Source organism: Denticeps clupeoides, chromosome 3, assembly GCF_900700375.1.
Source record: "Denticeps clupeoides chromosome 3, fDenClu1.1, whole genome shotgun sequence".
Taxonomy (NCBI): domain Eukaryota; kingdom Metazoa; phylum Chordata; class Actinopteri; order Clupeiformes; family Denticipitidae; genus Denticeps; species Denticeps clupeoides.
In genome coordinates, this window is record NC_041709.1 from 16,950,817 (window position 1) to 16,973,989 (window position 23,173).

At 40.6% G+C, this 23,173-nt stretch overlaps 1 protein-coding gene across 2 annotated transcripts; it reads left to right on the plus strand.

The window, feature by feature from the left end:
• The first annotated feature begins 3,959 nt into the window (after window positions 1–3,959).
• naa25 (N-alpha-acetyltransferase 25, NatB auxiliary subunit) lies at window positions 3,960–22,423 on the plus strand. Of its 2 annotated transcripts, none has more exons than XM_028974550.1 (24): window positions 3,960–4,047; window positions 8,135–8,220; window positions 8,313–8,451; window positions 10,223–10,341; window positions 10,465–10,539; window positions 10,621–10,728; window positions 10,815–10,893; window positions 12,246–12,357; window positions 12,446–12,532; window positions 12,613–12,785; window positions 13,272–13,384; window positions 13,489–13,696; window positions 14,078–14,167; window positions 14,397–14,577; window positions 15,961–16,060; window positions 16,212–16,363; window positions 16,464–16,589; window positions 17,468–17,711; window positions 19,273–19,399; window positions 19,539–19,604; window positions 19,676–19,773; window positions 19,994–20,104; window positions 20,344–20,487; window positions 20,767–22,423. In XM_028974550.1, exons 1-24 carry the CDS (start codon window positions 3,990–3,992, stop codon window positions 20,884–20,886), a joined length of 2,916 nt encoding a protein of 971 aa, XP_028830383.1. In that variant the 5' UTR covers window positions 3,960–3,989; the 3' UTR covers window positions 20,887–22,423. The 2 variants fall into 2 exon arrangements, with proteins under 2 accessions (XP_028830383.1, XP_028830384.1); XM_028974551.1 differs by lacking the exon at window positions 3,960–4,047 and adding an exon at window positions 6,934–7,399.
• The last annotated feature ends 750 nt before the right edge of the window (window positions 22,424–23,173 follow it).

Below are 23,173 nucleotides of genomic sequence, written 5' to 3' on the forward strand. Positions count from 1 at the left end.
ATTTTTGATAAATGAAAAAGTTAATCATAATTTCCATGAATATTTAAAATATTTATTTCCGATAGTTGTTTTTGAACCCAGCCACTGTGTTCATAAAAATACCCCAGAAATCCCAAATGAATAATGTCATTCAAATCTATGGTGTGTGTATATAAACTGCTGACCACAGGTCAGCACATAAAGCATATAATTTGTATTACTCTATTGTATGATTAACAATGAGTTTACGATGTATCTCATTTAGATCTTTTGTGGTCTTTTTTTATTCATTGACTTACTTTTTTTTTCTGTATGTGAGTTAATGAAGGGAATATCAATCACTGTGCTGCACTGCAGGACCTGCCATCTTGGAGGAAAGCATCACTGAGGGCATTGTCTTTGGCTGCAAGGTAATTACCATCACTGCCAGGCTCAAGGAGAGAGGTCAAGATGGATTGCAATCAAATCGCAACCTGGCTTCTGTGCCTTCGCTGCATTGCCCTACCTGTACATGAAATAGATGCTGAGTAGGCAGTACACTCTATACAGCCCCCACCTCACAAAATATGAACCACAGCTGGAACTCCTGCAACATTTTTATCTATTAGGAAGCAAAAATCAATATTTAATTATCTGTGAGCTTTTTGTGTCGCAGCATCTTTAGATCAGTTTAGAACAGGGTCACAGGTACAGTGAACGAGTGACATGCAGAGGAGGCTGACTGAGTGCTGAATAATTTACTGCCAGGCAAATGAAAAATGTTTGCATTGTTGTTAAAGGGCTGCTCTCTGTGGCTCCACATATTTCTGGCTCCATTTTTAGCCTCCTGGAGAATAGAGTTTTCAGAATCAGAATCAGAAAACGTTATTAATCCCGAAGGTTTTTGCCATACGTACATACGTATGTACAAGACATGCAACAAGTGCACAGAGAGACAGACATGCACTTATGAGTATAAATAAAAATTAAATAAAAACAAGCACTCAGCACTTTGTACAAATAAGCACTTTGTAGATTAAATGCATTGTGAGAAATCAAATGCTACACAAGCTGATCAAAACCAGTACACCAGTAGGGTGCCTTGTGACTGGTTTTATAAAGGCTGCTCTTAACTGGACACATGCCGCCAATTAAACTGAACCATTGAGAGTGTCTGTTTTGCAAATTCCATTCAATTCTGTTGATTGTTATAATTATACAAATCCATTTGTTTAATGAATACTGAAGTATATTAAATGGAAAAGTGTATTCTTGTATTGGCGGTACTAGCCTAATGGCTACTTAAGCTACTTGTGCTCTGGATAAGAGTGTCTGATAAATTCCATAAATGCAAATGTGCTATTATTGAGGTTGTGATATAGGACCTAACGTTTAGCCTCCTTAGGAAGCAAATCACATGACAAAACATAATTTACCAATCTTTCTTAAATCTCACCACATATTGGGAAAAAACAGACCAACATTGAAAATGTTTCATCAATACAACAACTGCAGTTAAATAATATACATTTAAATAATTGTTGTCTTTCTTGATATTTTCATTTTAACATATGCAAAGTAGACTTTCTGACCAGCCGCTCTTTTTTGCAAATATCATTTAGTCAGAGGACTGCCATGCACAGAAACAAACAGTTTGTGTGAGAAGGATATGAAATGAGACTAAAAATTCCCTCTTCACGGGGTCTCTGATCCCAATTCTCCTTTGTTGTCCCTGGCTGGTGGAACAACTTGCCCTGCTCCATTCAACTAGCCCAGTCTACTTCCACCTTTAAGAAACAGTGGGTGGTAGTAGCCTAGTGGATAACACACTCGCCTATGATACAGAAGACCCAGGTTCAAGTCTGATATAAATATAACATTATATATATATATTAGAATTACCTCATTCTTTTAATACACATAGCAGTTATTGCAAGATGTCAGACACAGAGAAAAAGACCTCAGCCAAGTTTTAACCATAGTCTGAAAATGCCTAGCCTTGACAAGCCCATGCCAAATTGACTGCCTTATCTTTAAAGCAGGGTGTGAAGCAATTGATTTGCCCTGTTTTAATCAATTTATTTAATTATACATATTCATCTCTCTCTTTTTCCCCACAGCTGCTGAGCAAAGATACTGTGGCTGTGAAAATGTCTAATCAATCCTTCAGTGGTTTGAATGAGAAATAAAAGCATTGGATGCCATCACTGTGTTTAAGTGGCCAGTTCAACTAAAGGAAATGGTTGTACATTTAATAATAATTTCTAGATGTTGAGTCTTGTAATGTAAAATTACTTTTGCATAGATGCTATGGTGAATTAATTTGCTGATGGGAGATATTTATTTAAGATTTAATAACGTTTGCACTAGATGAGCGAAAACATGACTAATCTCAAATGAACAGGCTAATCATGTTGTGTTGTATTCCAGCAGTTCCATATGAACTGCAATTCCAGTCATGGTGCGCGTGTGCATTTCTGAGGTTAGGCACCATTAAAGTTGCTATCCATTCAGCAGGGAGATCTGGAGCCCACTTAATTAAGCAGTGATGAGGAAATAAAAAAAAAAACGTCGGGAACATATGAGATTGCACTTCACACTGATAGGGTCTGCTGAGGGAGTGTGATGAACCACCTGAGGTCTAGACAGACAGACGGGCAACCTGGGATTATGGAAATCTATTCCTCTTTTTTTCCTGTCCCGTCTCACTCCATCTCTGGTGGAATGTAAAATGATGGCCTGTTGTTTCTGTGTCTGTCATCTGCATAGAGGGCATTGCTTTTCAATGGCGCTTATCATGCGCTACAGAACATCTACATTTCATTGGGTTCAAGAACAGGGGGCTGAACGTCCTCAGTCCCTGATGGTGACTGCAATGCGGAGCCCATCATCTCAGAGGTCCTTCAGCTATGAGCCTACAGCCCTTATTATCTGTTACGTGCATTTAATGACAACACCGACATTCTCGGAAATTCTGACACTCTTCCGATACTGGGTACACATTGGAAAACAAACTTTTTAGCATGCTGACAGATGACAGAATATATGAATTAATTAGCTCACGTTGGACACATAGTAATCACCAGTAGGAGAACATAGTAATTAGTGACGCTTGTTATAGAAACACAGCAATCAGAGTGCTATTCTGATCATTACATGTTTGCGTGCATTTGGATCCATGTCAGCGGTGATCTATGGGGAAATGATAGTACTTATTTGGTTTTGGCAGCACATTAAGGCTGGTCTGTGCTTTCGCTGAAATCCTTCCTTGCAGCACATTCATCGTGCCATTCATCGATATACTGAGAGATATTGAATCATAATTTTAGCTATCACAAATGAGAATAGGCGCGGTGCTGTGTTTGTGTGCACATCTGAGAGAGAAGACAGAGTGAGTGCAGCTCCTTGTGGCAAAAGCACATTACTACACATATTACTTCTACTCACATGCAAACCCCCTGAAAAAGCCAGACACGCTTCCAACTGGAAGATTCCTTCACATATGGGCACATTGTTACAAATCGGTTTCTTAAGGACACTTCCACTTAAGTGGACACTTCTGCTTTATGTTAGTCAAGGTCATTTTGAAACAAAAAAGTGTGCCTGTGTGTTGATTGTCTGCGTACCCAGCATGGTTGTGTTATTATGAAAAGCTCCTGGAACTTTGATCTGATTATGATTCACACTACGAAACAAAACGCATGTTCCATAGGACAGGACAGAGGCTTGTGTTAGGAGCTGCCATCCTGACAATCAAATCAATATTTAATGCAGAACATTGATTCAGGTGAGTTTTTATATGATTCCTCTATTATATGGCTTAATAAGAATGTACATGAGAATGTATTAGTTGGGTGTATAGGTTATACTTCTGTCTATTCATCAGCCATGAAACGAGCAGTGCGCCAGTATTTGCTTCTCCTGGTAATACAGCAGAATAAACGCTCCCGCCGCCTATATTTAACTCTGCGCCGGGAGCGCCGTCGCGCCGCACTGCGCATGCGCGCGTCTAAATCCTGCTGACCTCCAACATGGCGGCGAGGGGCCATGTGCACGATCCCAACGACAGGCGACTCAGACCCATATACGGTGAGTGTGCGGCGCCGTCTGCGCGCGTACGTGTGCGGCGTGCGATGGCCGCCGCGGCGTCCGGGGGGTTTTCCGCCGGGGACGCCTCGGAAAGCGGGCCCGGCGGCGGCTGCGAGGGCCGCGGCGAGGAGCCGCGGACTGGGCTGCTCCGCAGAGCCCAATGACAGTGCACCTTGAGGCGGACGTCCTCACCGCGGCGGTCCCTCCTTTGTCACCGGGCGTGTAGCTGGAGCCGCCGCGGCTCTGCTTTGTTTTAGTGGCTTCGTGGAGATTTGACGCTCCGGCCGAGGCGCTTGTGCCCAAAGGCGAACTTTATCCCGAGAAAGACCGGCGGCGCCTGGGCTCCGCGGCCTTCAGAAGCGGCTTCGCTGGGACGAGGACCTCCATCGTCGGGAGGCGTAAGCTCCGGCGCGTCGGCTGCGTTACTCCGGGGCTCCCTCACCTTCACACGACTCTGTGACACGAGGCTCGTTGGTTTGTCGCCTTGTAAACGTTCATAGTCGCGTTTTAAAGCGTTATGTCTGCCTGTTAGCCGCAGTGTCCGAACCACGTTGCCTTTATTTTTGCGGTGTTTATAGGCACACACATCCACCATTTACATATACATCATACGTGTAATAATATCGTCATCATCATGCTGGTAATATTGCTCATTTCATGTCATGTCCTGCCTTACAGGTAGTCCTGTTTTTATCCTAAACGACCCTACCTGTTCTATGCAGTTTGCAGACACGCTAAAATAATCTGTGAAAGCATGTGAACCCGGTAGATTTGTTCTAGTGACCCGAGCCCATGCCTGAATGCAACAGGGTGTGATTTCGTCTTGCCCAGTGTAGTTTTTACTGCGGGTAAAGTATGAGTAACTACACCACAACTCGCACACGGCCTGCTTTGGTCACTAGTTACTGTAACTTCTCGGCCATCTCCCCGAGATTTCTGCCTATTTCACCTTGAATCTGCGAGAAGCTTTTATGTTCTGTTTTAAGTTGCATTTCCATATGGGTCATTTCGGAGCTGCGTAATTGGCTAAAAAGGCAAATCGTGTCCCCAATAAGTCAGGTCTGGTATGATGGTGCTTGTTAGCTGTCACCTCCCGCCCAGGATCATGGCCAGCTCAATCCCGTGTGGATTTTACAGTCCAGATATGTAGTGGCCCCGCCGCCGGAAATATAAATCTCGAGTGGCAGGGATAAATCTGGGGTACAGGATGGGTCACGGCGCAACTATTGTCTGTCCCAGTTAATTTTGGCGCTCAGCTGTCAGGCGCAGTGATGGGCTGTGATATTTTGTCTGGCGCGCCATTAATCGCGTCCGACGGGGAGGTTTGCTCTTGTGGCCTGGTTGGAGTTCACCACGCGTCCAACGTAGGACATTATTCAGGTTCGCCCATCTTTGTGTGTGCGCACTTATTGCACTCGGTAGGTCGCCCAGTTGACCATGTGATTACAGGGAGTGCAGAATTATTAGGCAAGTTGTATTTTTGAGGAATAATTTTATTATTGAACAACAACCATGTTCTCAATGAACCCAAAAAAACTCATTAATATCAAAGCTGAATGTTTTTGGAAGTAGTTTTAGTTTGTTTTATTTTTAGATATTTTAGGGGGATATCTGTGTGTGCAGGTGACTATTACTGTGCATAATTATTAGGCAACTTAACAAAAAACAAATATATACCCATTTCAATTATTTATTTTTACCAGTGAAACCAATATAACATCTCTACATTCACAAATATACATTTCTGACATTCAAAAACAAAACAAAAACAAATCAGCAACCAATATAGCCACCTTTCTTTGCAAGGACACTCAATAGCCTGCCATCCATGGATTCTGTCAGTGTTTTGATCTGTTCACCATCAACATTGTGTGCAGCAGCAACCACAGCCTCCCAGACACTGTTCAGAGAGGTGTACTGTTTTCCCTCCTTGTAAATCTCACACTTGATGATGGACCACAGGTTCTCAATGGGGTTCAGATCAGGTGAACAAGGAGGCCATGTCATTAGTTTTTCTTCTTTTATACCCTTTCTTGCCAGCCACGCTGTGGAGTACTTGGACGCGTGTGATGGAGCATTGTCCTGCATGAAAATCATGTTTTTCTTGAAGGATGCAGACTTCTTCCTGTACCACTGCTTGAAGAAGGTGTCTTCCAGAAACTGGCAGTAGGACTGGGAGTTGAGCTTGACTCCATCCTCAACCCGAAAAGGCCCCACAAGCTCATCTTTGATGATACCAGCCCAAACCAGTACTCCACCTCCACCTTGCTGGCATCTGAGTTGGACTGGAGCTCTCTGCCCTTTACCAATCCAGCCACGGGCCCATCCATCTCGTCCATCAAGACTCACTCTCATTTCATCAGTCCATAAAACCTTAGAAAAATCAGTATTGAGATATTTCTTGGCCCAGTCTTGATGTTTCAGCTTGTGTTCAGCCTTTCTTACCTTGGCCATGTCTCTGAGTATTGCACACCATGTGCTTTTGGGCACTCCAGTGATGTTGCAGCTCTGAAATATGGCCAAACTGGTGGCAAGTGGCATCTTGGCAGCTGCACGCTTGACTTTTCTCAGTTCATGGGCAGTTATTTTGCGCCTTGGTTTTTCCACGCGCTTCTTGCGACCCTGTTGACTATTTTGAATGAAACGCTTGATTGTTCGATGATCACGCTTCAGAAGCTTTGCGATTTTAAGAGTGCTGCATCCCTCTGCAAGATATCTCACTATTTTTTACTTTTCTGAGCCTGTCAAGTCCTTCTTTTGACCCATTTTGCCAAAAGAAAGGAAGTTGCCTAATAATTATGCACACCTGATATAGGGTGTTGATGTCATTAGACCACACCCCTTCTCATTACAGAGATGCACATCACCTTAATATGTTTAATTGGTAGTAGGCTTTCGAGCCTATACAGCTTGGAGTAAAACAATATGCATGAAGAGGATGATGTGGACAAAATACTCATTTGCCTAATAATTCTGCACTCCCTGTATATTCCATTCTCACAAAGAGACCATAACACGGTCATAACCCACAACGCTGAATAGCACGTCTACACCGCTAATGAGGAGGCAATATTCCCCATTCCAGTTGTTACCATTTCACTGTTGCACTTTATGTACTCCTTTATTATCTAGGGGTGTTGAAATGAATCGGGGAATTGATGCATCGCGACGTGGACTATTTTGCATCGATTATCATAATGACGTTGCTTGGTGGTTTTCTGGCGGCAGCATGAAAGTTCTCGTTAAAAAGTAGTGACTGTGGCTGCCTGATCTGAGTACAGCGCCGCTCTGGGTGGGAGTTTCACGCTGTGTGACGTGACACATTCTCACGCAACCAATAGAATCAAAGCGGGTGAGTGTTCTTTCTGCCACTTTGAAACACACAACACGACATTATCGTCTTACCGGGAGTTTAGAAAACATGCTGAGAGCGGCTTTAGATTTTGTCCAATGAGCAGAAAAAAACGGTCTGTGTTCAGTCCGCACTCTCCTGACACCACGGACGTCTGAAATACAAATGAGATAATAGAAAATGAGATAATAAAGGGACCGCAGGAGCTTGGACCAGTCTTCTCGGTTCCTCTGCTTGGCGGAGAGGCGATCTGCATCAGGACCGGCGCAGACGACTAACTTGCCCACAGCATAGTGCATTTAAAGGAGAACTACCAGTATATATCATTGTTACAAGGCCACAGTTTTTCTGCTCATTGTAGGAAACCAAAGCGTCCACATAGGCGTACGAGACCTTAACTCTTGTATTGGAAAGCATCATGTGACCATGTAGAAAATGATGGGATGCGTTGATGATCGTAATGAAATTGGGAGACCAGTGACTGTTCACACCTCTAGTATTATCTCAGCAATCTGTAATCTTTGTCTTTTTGTGTATATAAGATTTGATTATATTGTTGTCTTTGTTTATATCATTGTGCTTGAGGGACACCTTTGGCTGGGATCAAATTCCTTGTATGTGTTCTCTCATATACTTGGCCAAAAAACACTCTTCTGACATTTTTATAAAATGGATTCGTTGAGAAGAAGATATTTGCATATGTTATATGACTGTTTCTACTTTTTTCCTCTTCAGATTATCTGGACAATGGCAATAATAAGATGGCAATCCAGCAGGCTGACAAACTGCTCAAAAAGCACAAGGATCTTCACTGTGCGAAGGTAAATGATCATCTTTTAGCATTTAAAAAAAAAAAAACATTCGTTCAGACTATGTTCAGTCCTAATCATTTTTTCCCCACATCATGAATCAGGTCCTAAAGGCTATTGGCCTGCAGCGCATGGGCAAACAGGATGAGGCGTTCACACTTTCTCAGGAAGTGGCCACCCTGGAGCCCACAGATGAAAACTCCCTGCAGGCCCTGACCATCCTTTACAGAGAAATGCATCGACGTGAGTTGTGTTATGTTACATAGACGCTTTCTCTTTTTTTACAATGACATGAAGGTTAATACATTTTAGATTTTTCTCTACCGGTTGGACTGGGCAATATGTAAAAAAGAAAAATCTCAATATTTCCACGTCTGTTGATGTTAATATACATTAAGATATTTTTTTTACATTTTTTTAATTTTCACAAATATGTGATTACATTTTAAACATTATTTAATATGTGATATTTTAAATATTATTTATTTTCAGAAGTTTAACATAAATGTACGGGAGCTGGTAACAAGGATCGGTCACTTTAATCCATTGCGTTTTGAACTGTACTTACTGGCGTCTTCTGCAGTAAAGTAGGCTATTGCATTTGTGCCTCTTTGTTTTTTGTCGTAAGGCATGGCGCTAGTGAAAGTGAAAACTATGGACTGTTGTAGTGCAGATATCGCACTGGCGCTTGCTTGTGTGTGGATTCGCAAAGTCTTGTGTTATGCGTTCTAAGGGAATTGCTTTAACCACTAACGGCATTGTGGGAGATTGAGTTTCTTAGGGGCCGGGACAAGTGACGTGCTTACCTAGACAAGAAGAATTATTTCTTTTGGAATGGCTGCACAGTAAATATATACTCCTGTTGGGGAGAAACAAAAAGCCATAATGGGCAATATGACAATTTATCACAATATACTTCCCTTTTTTTTTTTTTTTTTTTTTTGAAATTTTGCTGGAAATTTTCATGTAGTCTGTGTATTATAGTGTGTTTTCTACATGCACATTTACTGTGGAAACAGAGACTGTGACTCCCAGGAGGCCGTGTGTCTCTGGGTACCAGTGTCATGGTGGGCCTTTGTTCTTTGCAGATGTTGCTACAGGTTGCTATGTGTTATGGTTGATACGCGAGGTCGCCCTCAGAGGAGTTGCCTGGTTGCATAGCAAATGTGTTTTAGTCAAGCTGATCACTGCCAAGAAAAGATGCAGAGTAACATTTATCCATTATATGCTTATTGAGAGAGAAATCACAGTTGTGTACATCAATTATTATACCACTGCCAGTTCCAGTGCTGTATTTTGATTGGCTCGGTGGATACCTGTGAGTGTCCCATGTGTTATTTTGTAAAGTATTTTTAATAGCTTGCTGCATTATTATAATGTCATATTAGTCCAGGGGCGGTCATTCACTGCGTTTTCTTATACATGTTTTTAATCTTTTACTATGTTGTTTTAAATGTTTTCTGTTTTATTCGACCCCTTGTTTCTGCATGTTCTCACTTATTTTATTCTATTTTCTATTTATTCTTTAATTTTAATTAGCTTTTTGTCGTTGTTGGTCCTGTCCCTGGTCATTTCATTTTAATGTACAGCTCCTTTATTGTGTTAAAGTGCTTTATAAATAAATATGATATGGTAATGTCTCATTGAACTGTTTTCTTTTTTTAATGAATATATTAAAGCATATAGATAATTTATAATATAAAGTTTTTTAACACACTCAGATATTTACTACCTTTAGCATTGTACTTACAGCCACGTCGCAATATCTCAGGGGTTTGCACGACCTTGAGTGTATAACCACTAAGGACGAGACAACAGCATATGGTTGTCATTCTGTATCAGTTCATCTAAACCATCCATCCTGGGGCAGTGGTGCTATCAGCGAGAATGCTTCTGTCTGTTTACTGATGGTTTAATGGGATTTTTACTTCACCACCACAATGAAACTGTGTTGTGCAACATTTGATTTCCATTCACTTGTTTGATGCTTGCGAAACCCTGTCTTTGTCTGTAGCGGAGTTAGTAATCAAGTTGTACGAAGCTGCCGTGCGGAAGGTTCCCACCAGTGAGGAGTATCACTCTCATCTGTTCATGGCCTACGCCCGCGTGGGCGAGTACAAGAAGATGCAGCAGGTGAGACAGGATGTTTTTTTTTTTTTTTTTTTCCATGTTCAACTTATCCACGATTCTCCACAATTCTCCAGACCTGCAGAAGGGTTCCATAAAGATGCTTTTACTTTGTCTCCAATGGAATAGGCTGGAATGGCGCTTTACAAGATAGTTCCCAAAAATCCATATTACTTCTGGTCAGTTATGAGTTTAGTCATGCAGGTGGGTTTATTGCTTTTATATACCAGAGCTGAGTCAGCGTGTTACCCTTTATTTTAAGCATGCACATCTTTCCGTGTGTAGGCCATCTCAGCGCAAGACGAGAAGCTCTCTCAAACCATGTTCCTTCCCCTTGCTGAGCGCATGGTGGAGAAAATGGTGAAAGAGGAGAAGATTGATGCTGAAGCAGAGGTGAAGAGAGAGGCTCTTTGCTGTTGCTAGGCAACACAAACGCACCACTTAAGTAGTTTTATCATCACTTTGAATTTGTTTAACAGGTGCAACTTTACTTCATGATTTTGGAACGGTTAGGGAAGTATGAAGAGGCATTGGACCTGTTACGGGGTCAACTGGGAGGTAAGAACCACAATTTCCTTCCTTCCTTAAAAAAAAGGAATAATACTTGTAATAGTTTTTGGATTAATTGAATGTGATTGCATTCATTCCTGCAGTTTTTGTGTGTGTTTGTGTGCAGCTTTGCAAAATGCATGCCGTACATTAACCATTGCTTGTGCATATATTCACTCTTTAATGTTGAACACAGGGTTAGTGCATTCGAAACAGTGATTTTCATGGGTTTTCTTTTGCATGAACAATGGCCCTAAATAAATAGTCTGCAGCGAGAAAGCAGAAACCGCATGCGCACAATGCGTAGAAACAGGATTCCTAGGTTCAAAAACTGGTTCAGCAGTCGGTGTGGGCCTGTGTGTCATAGGAAGTTGTTTTTGAGTGAGGCTGTGGAACAAAAGGCCTAACCCTCTGGGAGTGGTGTGGGTATCCCCTCTCCCCCGGCACTTTGCATAAAATTGTTGCAGCCGTCATGTTAAAGAACAAATAAACTGTTATTTTCAAGGGGATTTTTTTAACAGTTTCTTTAAACAATCTCACTGAATAATGTGCTGGGCTTTTACAGCCTTTTTTTTATAATGCATTTTTGCATTATTTTAAATTTTTAATTGCAGGTTTCATTACAGTTGACATTTTAAGGCAGCTTCACGCTGTATCATTTCTGCTTTTACAGACGTCAGTCAGCTGTCATCAGAGAAGCGGTGCTCGTAGTCAAATGGCACTTTGTTATTCAACAGCGGGTGATTTCTTGCTTCTGACACATTTTGGGCCAGACTCCCCTGGCGTGCCTGCTGACTGGGTTAGGACTTTTGTTGTAGTACTAATTGGAATAATAATGTACCATATATGCCTCTGTTTTGTGAAATGTGCCCATGCCATTCCATAATTGTGGATATTTAGGCATCTGGGTTGTTCGGTGTTGTACGTGTAGCTGCGTTTTAGAGCTGGGTGTATCCAGGGGGACTGTCCTTTTTTTTGTAATTCGCTCTGGATAAGTGTGCCCGATAAATCCTGTAAATGAAAATGCCCCTTGTTCGTCACACAAAGAACAGCATTAATACAATTTTTAAAACAGAAAGTGAACTGTGGGGCATAATGGGAGACATAGTCCTTCCATGACTGTGTAATGCAGTGTTTCCTAATCCTGTTCTTGGCAGAAGGTACTAAACTGCAGCCTAAAGTTCAGGCATTTAAGAAGTTTGTGACTTGTGAATGTGACTTGTAGACAGTGCAGGTTGTAATGAAAACTTATTATTATTATTTTTTATATATATATATATATATATATATAAAAAAAAACACCTTTCACTTTGTGTGTGTATTCCACTGAGGCATTGTGTGTGTGTGTGTGTTTCATTTAGAGAAACTGACCAGCGAGCTGCAGAGCCGAGAGAACAAGTGTATGGTGCTTTACCGACGTCTTGAATGCTGGCCTGAGTGCAATGCCCTGTCCTTTAAACTTCTCCTCAAAAAGTCAGTTTATGCCCCAGGAATAAAATGTTAGAAATTGTGAGACATGTATTAATGTTTGTTTTCTTCTCATTGTCATCCATTTCTCAAGTCCTGATGACTGGCAGTTCTACTTGTCTTACTTCGAGTCACTTTTTCATCTTATCGACCAAGGCTGGACTCCACCAGAAGGAGAGCAGTGAGTGAATGGATCAGATTTTTTTTTTCTTTAATTCCAGTTCATTTTTAATCCCTTTTCTGTGTAATTTTCTGCTGCAGTTGTGTGGAGGGGGAGGTTCATTCCTCCGTGGAACAAGCAATCAGTTTTGTGGAGGAACGTATAACCGCGGAGGATGGAAAGGATTCTCGGCCTTTACGGGGGCCATACCTGGCCCGCCTGGAGCTCATAAAACGGCTGAGGGAGAGGGGCTGTCCTGAGGAGCAGCAGCTCGGTAACTAGACTTTTTGAAACAGCTTCTTCAAGGAATGCCAATGTCTGTTAAATACCTTGTAGTAAGACTGACCGTTATATACGTTATACATGAGTCATTATTCCTTTGTCATTGCTGAATCTTCTCTTTAACTGTGCGAGTGAAGAAGCATGGGTAATTTAGTTGCAAAGCCAAACTCTGCAGCACCTCTGTGGGTGCAATTTTGAGAAATGAGAATCAAATTTGTTGCGGTTTCACACAATCCACTAATAAATATGTTAATTAATATCCGGTTCCATTGATGAGCTGTTGCAGCCATAAAGTACACCCTCAGAGGGTTATCCCTGCATATTATTTAACAAGGCATATAGACAAAAATCTAAGTTTAATGAATAAAAAAATGCATAAGAATTTTTTTACTTTATTTAAATTCATTAGTCTTCTTCCTAAAGTCTGTGGAGACTTGTGAAGGTCCTCAGTATGTGTGACTGGTTTGGGTGTTTTCAGGTGAACCACTTGAGCTGATGTCCCAGTTTTTTGTTAAGTTTGGCAGTAAACCCTGCTGCATCACAGACTTGAAGATCTTCTTAGACCTGCTCAATCCTGACCAGTATGTTCAGGTGAGCCGTCTTTCTTCTGTTTGTGTCCCAGGATGGAGGTGCTGGTGTAGTGCCAGTGTGTTATGTGGCGTGTTTGAGTTAACACTCTTCCTGCTTACCTCTAGTTTATCAACAGACTAATGGAGGCTGTGCCTTTGGGTGCCCCAGAGAACAATGGCGTTGCCCTGCCGGGGGACACTCGGGCCCTGCAGCGGCACTTGTGTGTGTCCCAGATCACCCGATTACTGGGGCTTCACCACATGCTGGATGCTGCTGGAAAATTGTCTGTGATAAGAGAACTCAAGAGCCACTACCACAACGGGCTGCAGTTCGGTAAGTTGAGGTTTCTTCCTCCCCACTGATATTGCACTGGAGGTGTTGTACACAACCAAGGATGCCATGAGGTGAGACGCTTATCCCACTCATCATAAATCATAACAAAGATTGAAAAAAACAAACAAAAAAAAACATAGCTCAATCAAGTACTCTGATGGAAAGTTTATGAAATTAAAACTGCCAACGTAAAGCTATAACCTGGAAAGCGACATGGTGCTCAGGAACTCCACCAACAATTCTTCTCTTTATATATATTTTTGGCCTCTTATCTGTGAACTGTTACCTATGTAGCAGAACATTAAGGTTTACTGCTATGACATTTGTCCTGCACTGTGATTGAATAACCCACTGAACATGATATTTGTGGTTGTCCCGTAGGGAAATCGTGTTTGAAGACAGAACTGCAATTTTCAGATATGTACTGCCTCATGATTGCGCATGTCTATGTAGACCTGTGGAAGGACACTGGTAAAGATTTTTTAATTTTTTTTGTACAGTACGTAATTGTGATTTTGTGTTTTTGGAATATTTTTCAATGCTTGGTTTGAGTATGACTTCTCTAAAATTCATTGTTTGAGTCAAACCATGTGGAGAAATGTTGGGATGAATAACCAAAAAATAACACTATGGCTGGCGCATCATAGAAATCACTTCTGGACATCCTTACAGTCAATGATTATTCTTTTTCCCACTCCAGGGGATGAGAATATGCTCTGGCAGTGTTTAGGGATACTGGAGGAGGGTCTTTCACACAGCCCATCAAACGCCCAGTTTAAGCTGCTGCTACTTCTCCTCTTCTGTCAGCTGGGAGCTTTTGAGCCTGTGGTGGATCTCTACTCCAGCCTTGATGCAAAGCATGTCCAGCATGATACTATAGGGTAAGTGGCAAAATTAAAATCATAGTGATGCATCAACTTACACAACAAGTCTAAAAGGGGACATAGATATGTCATCAAGGAGCCACATTTGTCAGATCTTAACAGCTGAACATGCTTGTGGGATACTATCTACGATTGAAATCAAATATTCTTCATAAGGTTCTTCCTGAGGTTTCTTCGATGGGGTTTAAGTCTGGAGACAGCTGACCATATAAAACTCATTTCACTTCAGACTACAGGTTTTGCGAGTTTTTTTTCAGGGTGGGATGTTTAGGGAACTAAGGTGCTGGAACACTTGCACCACATGACGTTCTTGCAAAGATCAAAATGGCTGAAAACTGAACAGTTAATAAACTGTTCATTTGTTATGGGAAAGTATATTGTGATCACTTTTTTTGGGCATATATCACCCCTCTCTGAATGATTTGACACTTCCTCCTCCATGTTTGATAATTGATGTCATTCATTTGCCTACTCGATTATGTAAAAAAAATCCTGTGTGATGAAACTTAAGAGTTCAAATATTGATCAGTCTTCAGTGATCCATAAGTGGCACTTCATGACTTACACACTGTGAGCAAGTCATGTGTGTCTGGTATAATAATTCTTGTTAAAAAGTAGTGACTGTAGTGGCCTGATCGGAGTACAATGCCGATCTGGGTAGGAGTTTCACGCTGCAAAGTGCGCCACTCGGTGGCCTCGTTCTCGTACCGTGGTCAACATTTGAAATTTGTTGAGCTTTCACCACTGCGCCGTGACTTATTTTTGTGTGACCAATAGAATCGAAGCAGGTGAGTGTGCTTTCTGCCACTTCGAGAAACAAACACACAAAGTGGGAGTGGAGAAAAATCTGATAAGTCTCTGAGTGTCCAGAGACTTAGAACACTTAGAACACTCCTTACCAGGAGTTTAGAAAACCACACAGATTTATTCACGCTGAAGCACACGGCGCAAAAAAAGGTCTGTGTTCAGTTCACACACTCCTGACGCTACGGACGTCTGAACCAGCCGTTTTTCTGCCGTTTGTGTAGTGGAGGAAACTGGTGACGTTTGCAGAGAAAGGAAGCTTTTATGTAAAACAAAATACGTGAGTTTTTTTTTTTTTTTTGCAAATCGAGGTGTCCACATGAGAGTACGAGACCTTTAACTCTTGTATTTGAAAACATCATGTGACCATGTAGAAAATTTATAGGATGCGATGCATTGATAATCGTAATCGAATCATGAGACCAGTAAAGGTTCACACCTCTACTTTTGACTGGAACTATGTATGTGCTTTTTCACATTTTTCCTACTTTGGTAAAAGCATAATACCAGTTGCACCATTGAGAAATGCAATACATTGGGTTAAATGTGATAATTGCTTCCTCTTCTCTGATACAGGTACCTTTTGACACGCTATGCAGAGTCCTTAGGCCAGTTTGCTGCTGCTTCACAGTCCTGTAATTTCTCCCTCAGGTTTTTCCACTCAAACCAGAAAGATGTACGTTTGTGTCCTATTATGATTTATCATAATTAGAATGGTGTCTACCCAATGATTGTACATTTAAAAATGTGCAGTAACTTAAAATTCAATGTTCACAGTTTCTTAACCAAACCATTTAATCAATTTTCTTTTATTTTTGTTTTTGTAGACCTCAGAATACATAATTCAAGCATATAAATATGGTGCGTTTGAGAAAATTCCTGAGTTCATCGCTTTCAGGAATCGCCTGAATCAGTCCCTGCACTTTGCCCAGGTGCGCACTGAGAGGATGCTGCTGGACCTCTTCTTAGAAGCAGATATGTGAGTTCTGCATTTGGGGGTGTTTTTGTGAAGCTTGATCCTGTTAGTAAGGAATTAAAGATGGTACAAATGAACTGCAGCTTAGTGTCGTCTGGTTTAGATCATCCCCTCTAGAGGACAGTGTGAAGTCCATGTCTCTTTGTCCTGAAGAGGATGATATCTCATGGGACAACATGAGGGACAACAGGGACCTCACTGTTCTTACCAGTTGGGACCCTAAATATCGGTAAGACGCAATTTTCTTATAAGATTTAGATTAAGTGGGGCTTTGTCCCACAGTCAAATCTAGTCACATATGAGAACTCTGCCGGCATCTCTTTAAATGATTCTTTATTACATGGGTCTCACTGCAAAGCATACCTGTCAACATAGGAGTTTAAAACTAAGGGAAATGTTTTGAATGAAACTATGGGTTAGGGGGTTAAACCTTCCCAGCAGTCACAGACGGGAGCAGAGAGTCAATCCTGAAATCATTATTTTGGAGCCATTAGATTTATATCAGAAAATATTTTATTTAAACATTTTTATTTATCTACAAAGTATGTGGGTCTGCTCCTCTGTAGTCCTTGGGATGATGTTTTAAGAGACCTGAGAGTGGTTTTGAATTTCTCTGGCAAGCATTCTGTGTGGGTAGCACTATACTCTGCTGCTAGTTGATCAAATCGTTTGATTTAAAAAAGAATGTTAAAAGTTTTGGAAAATGAAATCTGATCAACACATGAATGTATAACAAAATACAAGGTTCCTTTTTTTTTTTTTTTTTTCAAAATTTGCACAAATTTTAGGGAACATATGGCCATTAATGGAAATTATTTTGTAAAAATGTGTAAGAATCTTGACGCAGAGCTCAAATATGCATGTTTTCTATTGAAACTGCTAAAGTGATCAGCACATTTTCACATATTTGAGTGATTTTGACCTTTTGCGATGTCAGCCAGGCATGATTTCATATTTGCTAGTGTGGAGAAATTCTTCTCTGAGAGCAGTGTGCTCTGCCCTCATTGCTTAAATAATTCAGGAAAAAATACACCGCATGCACATACCACATACTGTACCGGTGAGAACTCATTCAACGTTTTCTTTATGCTTTGGCGCCCCCTTCAGACAGCTGACCGCGGAGCACAGACAGCGGTCCCTGGAGGAGGAAGCTCTGTGGCTGAGGGTACGCTCGTTAACGCTGCGGCTCGTTGGTGCCTTGGCCTCAATCAGCCACCCGCCATCAACACACAACTCTGAGAAGACCACAGAGAATGGTGTGGTGCCTAAAGCCTCCACCCTACAGCACCTGCTCTCTCAGCTGGAGAGCACGCTGAGCCAAGCCTCCCAGTTCACTGAGAAACACACACAGGTTGGTCCATGGAGGGCATGTGTGGATGCAGAGTCTCCTCCCTGTAGCTCTTTTCATCATTATTTATGGCTCCGTGAGATAATTATGGAGATACATTTATGTCCAAAGCAGTCATACTTAAATCTCACAATGCCACTTTAATTTCTATATTACATTTTTTTTTTTTTTTTTTTTTTTATTTCAGTGCTCCATTTATTATCTAATGAAGTTATGCAGAAATATTGGATTTTTATAATAATAAGTAATAGCCTTTTTTTTACATCTTTATAATTGTGTATTAGTGTGACAAACAAGCAGACAACCAAACTTTAAATGCTTTCCTAACCAAGTTTTAATTTCTCTAATATATATTTTTGAACCTTTGGCCTGTCACGAACAGTCTTTAAAGAATGAGTTTGTAGGAAGTAATAATCAGCAGTAATCAGTCCTGCAATTCTAATAGTAGGTCTTCATATTTCGACACATATGATCATAAGGCGCAAAAAAGTCTGGTGAAAAATAACTCACTTGTGATAATTAGTTTGCAAGGTGATCCACTTAAAAGTACTTTCCACATTATTAAGCCGAGCACTATGGCTGCCAAAAAGAGTGAACTAGTGAAGAATAGATATTTCATAAAAACCTAAGCGTGAAAACCTTGTGGCTGATTCACACATAAGGCACAATGAGGAAGGTTCCTGTCAGAAAAATAGACCGGATTTAGAGAACAGCTGCTAAAATACAATCACAAAGCAGCATAAAGGTGTTTCAAATTGCTGGTCTCTTAGGAGCTGGTGTTAGGAACCCCAGCTATTTAGCCACCCCTAACCAATTCTCACAAGCCCAGAAATAGATGAAGACTCTTTCTCAAATGGTCTTCAAAAAGCATTCAAGCAGAAACTCTCCAAAAAGTTCTAAGGATGCAAGGAAGCTGCTATAAAATAAATGGTCCTATGACCTCCTAAATTACTGTTTCTAGTCCTATAACCTATAAATTTTTTTTTTTTTTGCAATTATATAATTGGGAGGTTTGTTCAGTAACATTTGTATCATTGTATTGTACACTAATAGATGATGACTTGAAACTTACTTGACATGAAAAATATAATTTGCAAGATAATTTAAAACCTGTAAACAATGTGCATGTGTAACCTCCAGCACACCAGTCTTAATTAAAAAAAAAGTTTTTTTTAAAAGACTACTTCCAGTGTTATGTGGATGTTAGTTATTTACGAGGGAGATAGTTGGTAAGTACGATGTAAGTACACTTATGAATCTGTTGCGGTGACCCGTAAACCTACACTGTAGCACGTGCAGTGTCAACTGAATGGATAAGGCACTGTAAGACAGTGTTTGAGTCCTGAATGCATAACTCTGTTGACGTTGATGCTTGTATTACAACATTTTTGCAAATGGGGCAAATTATATATGTACAACTTATTCAATTATATTTTTTACAGTGACATTCACACAAAAGTATCTCCATACATAATCCCCAAAACTTGCGCCCACTGCAGCCTTGCACAGATCAGCCTTGTTGTAAAATGTGATTTTAACAGCATGCTGCACTTGCTCGTTTCAGCCATACCCGTTCTTTGGTCCACCCTCCACTCGACTGGCACAGGCCCTGGCAAGTGGGAGCTGTCAGTGCCAGCTCTCAGCTTTCCAACTCACTACGCTGTTGCTAGAGCTGGAAATAGCCGGGTTAGGTGAGTTTTTGTAGTTATTCTCTGCATGTTGTACTGATATAACTTTGCCTGTAATGAATCCTTGAATCTCCAGGATAGAACCACATTTTCAGTATGGACGAGTAGAGTTTGCTGATCTGTTTTGTGTTCCTGTTTTTAGACGAATCTGCAGAAATTCAGAAACAAATATCAAAGTCTTTCAAATCTTTAATAGTACAGTTACAAGGTAAGACATGCCTCCTTGTGTTTCTGAAAAGCGGCAACATTGGTATCCTAATGCTCTTCTTTTATTTCTAGAAATACTTAGTAAATGCAAAGGTGATCTACTTGAGGTAAAAGATGGTCAGTGCAAAGCCCAGCCTTCCCTGCTAGAGAGACTAGTGTTCTTTGTTGAGGTGAGTCCTGTGTTCTCATTCATACCAGTCACGATCAGGTTAAAAAGAAATTGCCAGTTTGATCTGGACACGTAATTCTGAGACAGGACCGAGAGAACCTAGCTAGAGAAGAAATGGAAGACTATCCCTTCTTGGCCTGGAGTGAATACACCCTGAGTAGCTGTAAACCTGACTTGTATTTACTCTGCTGGGCTCACTCTTCTCTTACCGTCCTACACAGACAACGAGTGTCGTGTTATGGGTGTCTGGTTACTGTGGTGGTGTCCTCAGACCGCTGAAGTCCAGCTTGCAAAAAAAGAAGAAGAAGAAAAAGGAAACCACTGTGGCACTGGTAAACGCCCATTTGCCACTTTTTGCATGTTCTGTGATGCAGAGCACTTACCAGTCAATATTTACAGGCAATAAACAGCACTGGAATAAATATCCAACTGGGGGTAGAGTGTGGTTCTCATGGATTAACACTGGGATTAGTGGTTTGTTTGCTGCTGGGGTGCTATCACACACGCCATTACCACTTTTACTCCAGTGTCTTGCATATCTTACGCCATCCTACCATCTCCCCCTGCACAGCCGGAGGTGTTTACTGGCTTCCAGGAGTACACAAGCAGCCTGCAGACGTTGCTCTCTCAGAGCCTGGACCATATCAAGGGGCAGGAGGTCAGCCTGACTGCACTGAAACTGGCAGACCTTTCCCTGGAGGGACAGAACTCGGAGGTGAGGAGGACTTTGTTCTGGTGTAGGCCAGCTAAAGGTCTAAATTGTATCTAGTACACTTGATTACCTAAATGTATTGATTAGTTATCTGCCTATCAACATCCCTAATAGTATCCATACATGGATTAACATGTTCAGTTGTCAAAACCCCAGATTAAGTGCCATTGTTGATTTAGTTCTGTTGAAAACGATATAATGTAGTTAATCATGGAAATAATTATCCTCTCAGTGTGTGCTCATGGCATTTTTAATATAGAAATGTTGCTTGATCCATTTCAGGAGGGAACCTTTACAAAGGCTGCAATGGACAAGGTGCAGAGCAGCTACTTGCGCTCCCTTCAAGAAGTTGGGGAGCTTCTGAGGAAAAGAATGGACACAATGAAGGCCCTCAAAATCTGAACACTCAGACCACTGCGCCTACGCGACTGCCCTCTCCATCTTAAACCACCTCACTTCTCTTTCACCACTGCATACGTTACAGCCTTTAAAGGCAGAATACACTTACGGTTTTCTCTCCAACCCAACTCAACCCACACCGCACACCCAGATCACATCTCCACTTCAGCACAAACAGCAGAGGTGCTCTGAACGAAAGACTGAGTTGAAGAATCTTCATAGTAATGCAGAAAAACTAGATGGGAGAAAGTCATATGAGCAATTTTAGATGAACTATTCTATAAATTATTGTACATAGTGCGCAGATTATAAATATCAAGAACTCTGAACAGAATTGTCGTCCCTTTTGGCCACCTGTCTTCATTGCTTCTGAACAGTGGACCACCGTATACACCGTTTTTTTTTTTTTTTTTTTTTTCCTTCTCTAGGACTAATATCAGTTTTTTTTTTTTTTTTTTTTTTAAACTGGCTTTCTGGTCCTTCACTGGCTGTATGTACTGTAGCTGCTCTGATTGTACAGAGGTAGTGCTGCAGATCTCCTGATTCATTAAGGTTCGTTTGTGGCCTTGCACAAAAACAAGCTGTTAGAGAACTATGGATAAGCCTGTGCCAGTTTTACAATACATACATTTTTTTTTTTTTTTTTTTTTTTTTCAAATTCAAATTAGTGCACTAGAAATGTTGGAAGTAAATTGCACGTGATACATTATTTAATATTTGATAAACTACAAATTAAAAAACTAAAGCATTCTGAATAGTGTGAATAATGGATAAAACTAAGGGTCATTGCTGAACATTTACAATTCTGAATGATATCGGTCAAATGTTCTCAAAGTTTCCTGAAAATCGGTCAAACATGGAATATCACAATGATGAAACATTGTAGGAAGTTAACTTGCAACTCACCCTTGTGTCCATTTGTCAGTGAAAGAATGACAAGTTGTGGTCTTGGTCTGTCTGCGTTAAACCCCAGACCCTCATTACAGAAACCAAAACTTTTTTTTTTTTTTTTTTTGTACAGGTCTAATTGTATACCAAAAATACTTCTGGATACTGTTGTGGTTTTAGAAGATACTGATGTCTAAAGGGCTTTAAATGTGCAGAGCATCTTGTTGGGGAAGAGGAACAGCAAACACTGCTGCAGTTTACAACTTGAATTTTGGGTTTTTGGAAGTTTTTTTTTTTTTTGAGCTTTGTGTATGTACTCTACAGCATGTAGAGCAGAGTGTAGGTTTATCTTTTGGATATTTTTTCAGGAGAGCTCTTTATTTAAAAAAAAAAAAAGTGGTTTGTGAACTTTATATTAGCCCCTCAATCAATTTATCAATCAATACATTTTTAATATGTCAATTCCCAACTCCAGAGTTCAGACAATTTGGAATGCTATGGATGGAATAGAGCTCAATTTTGACATGCTAACGAAGTGGTTTGACAATCTGTTCATTTTGCTGAGCTCTCAATATCTGTTTTTGTTAGAAAAGAAAATAAACACACTGGAATGTCAGAGTTTTTCTATTAAATGGGAAAATTTTACAATAAACATATCAGTTTATTTTTGTTCTTTAAGGTGCACCCCCCCCCCCCCCCCCCCCCCCTGCATCCTGGTGGAGGCTTAAGTATGGCTTTAATTTATGTTTTATCACATTTCAAACTTCTGTCATTTCACATGCAAACTGAATGTGTCTCTTCTGTAGGAAAACATTATTATTATAATTTTTTTTTTTAGCCTGGTTTCCATACGGTTTTTAATTGTTTAGACAACAGGAACAAAAGAAGGAAGAATTACAATACCGTGTGAATGAATAATGAATGTAAGGAGAGAATTGTATTTGCAATATTTGAATAAATAACCAGACTGTACTTGTAATTTTCTATATAAGTGATGTGTCTGCAAATAGGGGATGATGATCTATTGCCCACCATCATGCATTTCCTTCTTTCCAGCATGACAGTCTCTAAACTGACTTCAGGGTTGCAATTTTTAGCCTTTCAATTTTTATTTTTTTTTTAAATCCCAAACATTGTAAAATTCACACATTTAAAAAAATATGTTTCTCTAACTCAGAAATGGTAAAAGTTTTTTTTTTTTTTTTTTTTAATAAAGCTTTCAGAATAGACTTCAAATATTTGTGTATTTATATACTGAAAAGTTATTGTTAATGGTTGAACAGTGGCTGTGATCTTCAAAATTAAAAATGTGAGGGTGGTTGCGGCTGCTGCCAAACATTTCCCCTGTAGTGAAAGTGAAGTGCTTGTGAGTCACTGCAGTACACTGTGCACACAACGAAAT